At 33.2% G+C, this 9173-nt stretch overlaps 1 protein-coding gene across 1 annotated transcript; it reads right to left on the bottom strand.

Annotated features, from left to right (window-relative positions):
• Positions 1-6510: 6510 nt before the first annotated feature.
• Positions 6511-8161, bottom strand: LOC108998531 (PTI1-like tyrosine-protein kinase At3g15890). Its single transcript, XM_018975098.1, has 4 exons — positions 8109-8161; positions 7839-7986; positions 7392-7654; positions 6511-7159 (listed from the first exon to the last, which is right to left on the bottom strand). Exons 1-4 carry the CDS (start codon positions 8159-8161, stop codon positions 6511-6513), a joined length of 1113 nt encoding a protein of 370 aa, XP_018830643.1.
• Between the last annotated feature and the right edge of the window lie 1012 nt (positions 8162-9173).

The following is a 9173-nucleotide window of genomic DNA, read 5'->3' as shown; positions in this document are numbered from 1 at the left end:
TCCTCCTCTTCTTTTTACCCCAAGCCAGAAAAGGCTTAATGCCACACCGGCTAACGCCTAAGTGGATCATGCACTTGGGCGAGTCCATATATGATGTAAACACATTGCCCCATTGACCTTTCACACCTCGATCTTGTTCTCCTGAGGTCGGTCGATAAACCATATCTTCTCAAATTCTCAGATTTCAATGCGTTCATGTTCGATCTAATTTATATTTTTCAGTACTTCTAGCTATAGCCTCGTACACTATCCCCCAAGAAGTGACACTCAATGCTTCAAAAAAAAAAAGAAAAATTACGAAGTGACAGTCAAAAAGCCAACAGGCCACAAGTGAAATCATAGTAATGGACAGAAAAAATTGGTATGCTTTATCTGAAAAAAATGCTGTTCACGCAAGCTTTCCAGTTTCCACAAAGGGTCTGTAATTGTGGATTATTCTTAACAAAATAATGACATATATATTATAGATATAGTTGGTCATTCAAAACACATATATTTGACTGCCCATTTATCCCAGAAATCGGCTGCTCCATATAGATAGATGATAAGAAAGAACCTTACTCTCCTGAACAAAACAAGACTCTTAAAAAGTGAAATTAAAAAATTGGGATGGTAAATATTATATCCCTGATCTGTAACATCAATTTCAGCAGCGTGGAGTATTATGCTGTACGTCGTGGTTGTCACTGAATCTGTCTCTCTCTCTCTCTCTGCTACAAGGCTGCAACTGTGAAGCTGGACCATCATACGTACCTACGATTCTATGAATGATCCTCACTTGTTATTTGCTCTCTCTCATTCACTGCTTCGCAGCTGGTCCCTTAAATTTCTCAAACCGTTAAGACATGGAGACACAGAATGACAAGTAAAGGGCATCTAAGGTAACCCCCCCCTCTCTCCCTCTCACTGAGGCCCTTACTGCAAAGACCCTAAGCGCCCTTTAGGCCGGCTACTACCCTTTTCACATAGCCTCTCCAGCTCACTCCTCAGTTAACTCCCCAGCTCGCTCACTCAGTTAACTCCTTTTATCTGCCATGTAATATGTTTCTCCCTATGGGAACAAGTGAGGAAATGCTGTCACCGGCATTATAAATAAAGCATTTAACAGGTGCAGTACTGCAGCTTTTATGCTTGAATGAATGAATGAAAGTTATGTATGTAGTGTAGATGCTGCATTAACAAGTTCAATATTTATTAAGAATAATATTATATATAATTGTGAAATGTATAAATATTATATAGTCATTTAAAAAAAAAATTTATTAGTAAAAAATTAATTTTTCTTTATATAAAATTTATATTTATTTTTTTTTTTTTAAAACGAATATACCATACTTATAATTCATGATCATAAATATTATTTCTCATTTATTAATGTCCTGCAAGTTCTAACAACCAGAGCCTGTTTCGGGCTCCTAATTATGGTTAATGAGGGTCGTAGCTAGGATGTCTAGGTTTCGTCTCTTTTAACCGAAGAACCCTGCAGCATGCATGTTGGGATTTGTAAAGCTAAAAAGGCTGTCGCCGGAACCCATTTTTTGGATGCTTTTCCAAGACATTTCTATTTTGTCCTAAATAATTGTTCGACTCTTAGCTCCGGCGCTGCTGCACTAGCCAGACCTTAATGGCTTTTCTTAACCTTTTTAAAAAGCTGGCATGCCCTGAATAATACATGCACTAGTCATGTTTAAAGATCATGATTCGTGGGTAACAACGGAAAATTTTGCAGTTTTATGCAAATATATATTCTACTCACGTAACAACTTTATATGTTGTATTGGTGCTGATTGACTATTGAGGAGCCGTGGCTAAGATTATAAATAATCAAATTTATCCTTTTTTTTTCTTTTTAATCTTATTAACTTTTTTAAATAAATGGTAATTTAATATAGTATTAGAGTAGGGATCTTAAATTCGAAATCTATCTAAACACTTATATATTCTACATATGAGGCTTCATGATCCTCCATGGCATCAGAGCATAGGATAGGAGCCTTCCCATCTTTCAAATGGGAAGAGATCATGTGCACTAAAATAATTCAAGTAAAATGCATGCTATTCATTATCATTTTAATTATAATTATTTTTTAACAATTTTTTATGTGAACTAAAACAATTGGTAAACAAGAGAAATATAACAAACAGTTTTTCATTTGATGTCATGTCATGAAATAAGGAAAGAAGTAAAAATAAAAAAGATGAAGAGTAACTTACTAATCAAACGTCCGGAATATGTAGCATCACACTTTAACTCTCTCAAAAAAGAAAATTGGAGATTGATTATGGGCTCCCTCCGTTCACATGGAGGATCTGTACATACCCAGTAGTTTAATATTTAGGCCCAAGCCCAGATCTCAACTATTAAATTAATAGAGCCCAAGCCTACAAGAATTAAAACCCCGTTTGGAACTTCAATCTAATTTTAAAATTGAGTCCCTATCTAAATATTTTTATTTAATTTTTAAATTACTAAATTTATCTCAACTCAAAATTTATTTATATGTAGATCCATAATCTTTCTTCACTAAACACTAAATTTTTTTAATTTCTTATAAATATATTTAAACGTATCATAACATCTAAATATATTTAAAAATAAGCTCCATAAAACTCAATCTACCGTTTATACTCAATTTATCTAAACTCAATTCAAGCTATCGTCCATTCCATTACACATTCATAAATGAAAAAAAATATTTATAATTGTGAATTGTACAATCATCGTATAATTATTTTAAAAAATAAAAATAAAATATAAAATTTATATAAAAAAATTAATTTTTTAATAAAAATTTTTATTATTTTTTAAAATAATTATATAAATGTCTGTATATTTTACGATTATACGTAGATTTATTAGTATCCTGTTGCCTAAGAACAAGAATTTTCTTGTCCTTGTCTGAGAACAAAAAAATTTCTTGTCGCCTTGTCGGTAAAAAGGTAACCTTCATGGGCAGCAAGACATCATCTTGTTCGCAGAGAAATATATTTATTATTAGTGCACCACACCAATAAATAATTTATTATTATTTTATTTAAATATATATTTACACATAAATATATATTTTTAAATAAAATGATAAAAATTTATAAATTATATTTTAACGTGTGACGTAAGAAATAATAAATAGAATTTTTTCTCTAATAATTAGCTATTAAAATTACCTGCAAATTGCAATACGTTGTTATTAATTATTAAATTTTTATTTTTATTTTGTTACAATACATGATTTATTAGCTTGATGATTATTAATGAGTTATTCGTCGCTTGAGATGTTCTTCCAAGTAAACTTTTCTCTACTCCATTATTAAGTGAGGAAGCTGATCGAGGGAATGGCCCGGCTTGATCTCATTTATTTTATAGATAAAATGAGATGATAGATAAAATGAGATGAGTTGAGATAAAAATAAAAATTAAATAAAATATTATTATAAAATATTTTTAAATATTATTTTTATTTAAAAATTTAAAAAAATTAAATCAGACGAGACGAAAATAGTTATGAAAGCAAATAAAGACTCAATCTCACATAAATGAGTTGACGTTGATCTTTCGCTAAGTTTCATTCCAAGCTTGTGTCTGCCCCCTTTGTGGAACAAGAAACCATGCATCGGTGATTCTGATCTAGTGTTATTTCCCGGTTCGTTCTCTCTCACAATTCAGTGCATGCACTCGATCTTCCTTTCCTTCAGCTCTTCATGTTGCATTGTTGAAATGGAGGGGCAGCCTCTTCTCTCCGCTCCTGCCATTCCCTTACCAATTTATTCACATTGTTTTTTATCTATTACTTGGAGTTTGCATCTTTCTCTCCTTTTTCACCCATTTATTCGGTCAGTTCTTACATTTTTTTTTTTTTTTTTTTATAGAAGATGACAGTCCTTAAATTTTATTGATTGTCCTCACTTATAGTGGAGGAATACCGTCATAACAAGCAAGACACCTGAAATTTACAAAACAACCATCCCATGCATCAAAACCAGTAAAATAGAATCCTTATACAATAAACTAACCAATAAAAACCAACAGACCAATCTAAACATGCATATTTCCTTTTATAGAAACAGTTAAATTCTAATGCTTGGAAGACCAATCTTGTCTAAGCGCAACATGCCTTTTAGTTTATGTGGTAAAGAATCAATAGTAGTAAATCTTCGATTAAGACCCTCCTCTCCCATACATGCAAGAAAATCCGCTGAATTATTATTCCCTTCTCTAAATTAGTGCATAGTGGAAAATTGAATATCATGTAAAGCAAACATCAACTCATCCCAAAAATCTCATAAATACCAAACTGTGCACCTTTGGTTTTTTAACCAATTAACCATAAGACTAGAGTCACATTCCATCATAACTTGTGAGAAGCCCATCTCTTTGCAAACTCAAACCCCCACAATCAAGGCTCGTAGTTCCGCTTCATTGTTAGTACCATGCCCAAAACGAGTAGAGAATGCACTTATAAAATTCCCGTCATGGTCCTGTAAAATTCCCCCACCGCCACAATTACCACGATTACCACGATTACCACGACAGCTTCCATCCACATTAGCTTGAGCCAATCCCGTACAGGTTTATTCCAATAAATAATCCTTGGGCATATTTTTGTGTGATTAATAAAAGGCACCTCGAGTGCTTTAAGAATGGCCACATTCGTAGAGGAAATGGACCATTTTTGGACCATCAATGAAGAGATTTTACGCAGCCATACCTTCATCGCTACCCACACTCCCATAGTCGATTCTTGCATTCCCTCCATTCGAGCTTTGCATCTCCTTAACCATAAACGCCAAGTGATAAGTGAAGGTATTATGCCAATTAATTAAGCTTTCACGTTGACTTTATTTTTTTGCATAACAAAACCATAGCCTTACCGTTGCCCACCATGTTGATCCCTCCAAACTAGGAACACCAAGTGCTGTTGAGGCCAAAGTCCACACCTAGTTCGCAATATTTCTTGACTGTAGCACGTGTTCCAGTGACTCTTCTTCCCCTTGGCTTTCCACACCTGGTTCGCAATATTCGGTCGGTTCTTACATAATTTGAGTTTTTCTACCTGCAAAAGCGCTATAGATCATGGCTATATATATATTGATGGCCAACTTCTGTCATTGGTAGATGCCCCTGATCAATCTCATGTATTGCTCTCTTAAAACATTAGTAGTGGACTCAATAATGTTTGACCAAAATTTGGTTAGAGGAGAATTCACTTTTATAAATTTAACTAGCCCATTTTCAACAACACTAAATAATTACAGACTCTCCAAATTTATCACTATTCTATTAAAATATTGATTTTGATATTTTTATTTATTTTAATTCTAATTGTAATTTGAATATTTATTCTTTATTAAAAAAATATATATTAATTTTCTAACGTTCATATTATTCCTAACTGATAAATAATGATTTTTTCTTTATCTTGTAAGATGTAGTTTACCAAACCGAATTTCTTCTTTGGTTTAACTATTTCTAACGTTCAAATTTCTTGTAAGGTGTATTTCTTCTTTCCCAAACTGTTTCTTGGATTGTACTAGCGAGGCTGTACATCATGGAAAGCAAACTTGGTTTGACTATTGATATGTTTAATCAAATGGTTGAGTCAGGGGTTGAGATGGATTCAGGGGCATTCGCAACTGCAGTTGTGTCTGTGGCGTGTTACAATTGGTGCAACAAGACAAGATTTAGCCATCAACTTGAAATTTTTTATGCCAAAATAATATTTGACTAGAAACTTGGGCTGGCCAGATTTGGTTAATGAAAATGATGAAAGTTAAAAACATTGTAACTTTGTTGAGTTCACTCCAGTGAGTTTTTATGCAACTTAGTTAAACTTTGACCAAAATATAACTTAGTTGAATCCACTACTAGTGCTCTTAGTCAAGGTGATCTATATATGGTGCTCTTTTGGCAAATTTTATTCTGAGTGATTCCTACTCATGATCTCCGCATCAAATCGTCTTGATCTACACTATGTTAATTCACGTATGCAAGCCTTGTGAAAATACTCACTACTGGATAATCTAAAAAATTTCCATTCGTTTTGGTTGTTTGTTGTAGTGGAATCTAATCCCACCAGCTTGTTTAACCGGCTTTATGTTTCTTTAATAAAATGTTATGCATGAATTGCCAAGAAAAAAGTGTCACGAATATTCTTCGTGACGAAAACAAAGTAGCTTGATATATTATATCTCCAGCGCGCACACACACATATATATTATAATATAATGGCAAATGCATGAGTAACTTACATAATACAGCTTGTTTCTAATTCACAAATGTAGGGACAATGCATGCCTTTAGTATAATAAATCAAATAGGAAAAGAAAAAGAAGAAAATGTACCGTACCTCTTGTTCTTCAATGTGTACCTTATAAATCGGAAGACCAAGTCATGATATATACTGTCTGTCGCATTGCTTGGCTACACATATTATATATATAAAAAATCTATACTGATGCTGAAATTAATATGCATTTAAAATTTCACAAAAGTAAAATTAGAATATGATCATGTCATTTAATTTTCGGCTTGACCCATGTGGTTCCCACATAATCAGATGGTTCCACTCCAAAGTCTTCATAAATATTGATATCAATCTTGTTCTTTTCTTCAATATTATCGTCTTCGTCAGCCATGTCATCCTCATAATATACCTCTTTTTTACTCCTCCCAACAACACCCTTGAGCAACTCCACCACTTGTATCATGCCAGGCCTGTTTTCTGGGCAGCTATCTGTGCATCTCAATGCAATCATGACAGCCGACTTTAGTTGTTCTCTATCAAACTTGCCCTTCATCTTTGGGTCAGCAATATGATTTAGAGCACCCTTTTGGACATATGGCGTCACCCATTGCACAATATCACGCTTGACACCACCTGGGAGTTTTTCTAATGGCTTTTTCGCACTGATAATCTCTAACAATAAAATGCCAAAGCTATAGACATCACAGCTCCCGGAAACCTTCCCCCACATGGCATATTCAGGAGCTAGATATCCTAGAGTTCCCTTCACTCTAGTAGTCAGATGAGTAACACCATCCGGTATTAGCTTTGCAAAACCAAAATCAGCAACTTTTGCTTCAAATTCAGCGTCTAAGAGGACATTACTTGCCTTTATGTCTCGGTGAATTATATGAGGACTGGACTCATGGTGCAAGTACCTTAACAATATTGAAACGATGGATAAATATTATGAATATAAGTACTTTGAACAGTTAATTTTTGGCTAATTTAATACATCAATAAAGTTTGGTTTTTAGTACGTATAATTACACATACATACGTACGTTGTCTTGATAATTTCTTCTTTCAAAATAAAAAAACATTATTTTTCATGATCAGATAAAGTACAAAAGAAAAGAAGTATTAGTACTCATATATGCTAATACTCACGCTAAACCTTCTGCTGATCCAATGGCTATGCTCATCCTCCGAGGCCAATCTAGCAGGCAATATTCAGCGAGGTGACCATGCAGATGGGTGACCAAGCTATGATTAGGCATGTAATCATAGACAATTAGCCTCTCATCCCCACCAGCATAAAACCCCCTCAAACTCAAGAGATTCTTATGCCTCACCCGTCCAAGAATTTCAACTTCCACAGCAAACTCCATCTCTGTCTTTGCACTTAATGTTTTTAATCGTTTTACAGCGACCTGTAAGATAAATTAATCTGGGTAGTAGTACTTTATTAATTTTCGTGAAAATTCCAAAAGGCTAACCTGTAAATATTGTTTTACTTTTGCATGGTCAACCATACCAAATCTTGCTTACATGATACAATTTAACGCTTCGGAAACGTAAATATTATATTACAATGAAAGTAGACATCATTAGTACCTCAACGCCTTTGCTTGTTTGACCCCAATAAACACTTCCGAACCCGCCTTCGCCAATCTTATTATCCTGATGGAAGTTTTTTGTTGCATGAAGAAGCTCGTTGAGAGAGTACATTTCCCATGGATAATCCCTAATATTATTGCTTACACTAAAAATAACAAGATAATAAAGTACTTAAAGAGTAAATATTGAAAAAAAAAAAACAGTTTAAGAACATATATATAATATCGTTTACAGAAATCAAAACAATCTGGTAAAAACATGATATACCTGATCTCCGATTGCTCTTCTTTGGAGATGCAACAAAAGCATCTGCAGATCATCTTTGTACACATGAATATATGAGAAATAGAATCGATGTAGTACTACTGCAATTAATGGTATATCAGGGAGTGAGGATTGAAGAAAAGAACTGGCTGATTATGCAAGAAGAATGCAATTATATATCGGACACTTCAAAGCAAAAAGGAAGGTGACTTGTGGTGGAGACAAAAGGCAACCTTGGAAGTCAAGTAATTTGTCATTTAATATTGTTATTAACAAACTTAAGCTGTCCCTAAGAGTCCCTGAATTCTAGCTCTTGTTTTCTGTTCTTCTTGTAATCTATATTTTTTCCATTGGAAATCATGATCTTATTGGACATTCTTAAGGATTATTATAATGGATTATATTATAAGTCGTTAGGTAGTAGTAATATTATATTTACAATAAATATACATCATGTTTTGGTGCTTGTTCAATAGACAGTGACACCTTCATGTTTTGGTGATTGGTTTGGGATATAATCAACTTTATGATTTTTAAATTTATAGCTAATACGTCATGCATGGATAATTATTAGCTGTACCCAATTCATTAATGATTTTTTTTTCTTGAAAAAGAAAAAAGAAAAAAAGAGAAGACCATTCCAAAGGCAAAGAGAATTACCACGTGGGAAAGAAACAAGGGGGATGTAATTGGTAAGAGTATTTCTATTTGAAGATTAAAATATGAAGTGATTTGTTGAATACTTTACCATTATAAATTGTTTGATATGAATTTTAGAACACATGATGGATTTCAACAGTTGTACTAATTTGTATTATAAGTATTGTGAAAACCATTTTTCATTGCCAATGAAAAGCAAAAAATAAAAAATAAAAAGTCCCTTATTGATTGGTGATATATAAGGGCTCGTTTGGTTTATTGACTACACTCAACTCAGCTGAGTTCAGTTCAGATTTAGATCTTTTTTAATATCTAAATACTCAACTCTCAAATCACTAAACTCATCTCAACTCAAAATTTCTTTACACGTAGGATTCATAACTTTTTTTAACTTAACATCTCTTTACA

Source organism: Juglans regia, chromosome 1 (assembly GCF_001411555.2).
Source record: "Juglans regia cultivar Chandler chromosome 1, Walnut 2.0, whole genome shotgun sequence".
In the NCBI taxonomy this organism is placed as follows: domain Eukaryota; kingdom Viridiplantae; phylum Streptophyta; class Magnoliopsida; order Fagales; family Juglandaceae; genus Juglans; species Juglans regia.
This window is presented reverse-complemented; position numbering and strand designations above follow the sequence as displayed.

Coding starts and splice junctions, on each gene's coding strand:
- LOC108998531 (XM_018975098.1), bottom strand. CDS start 8,161: ATGATCTGCAGATGCTTTTGTTGCATCTCCAAAGAAGAGCAATCGGAG. Junction 7,987..8,108: donor GAAGAGCAATCGGAGATCAG/GTATATCATGTT, acceptor TGTTATTTTTAG/TGTAAGCAATAATATTAGGG. Junction 7,160..7,391: donor GGATCAGCAGAAGGTTTAGC/GTGAGTATTAGC, acceptor AATATTGTTAAG/GTACTTGCACCATGAGTCCA.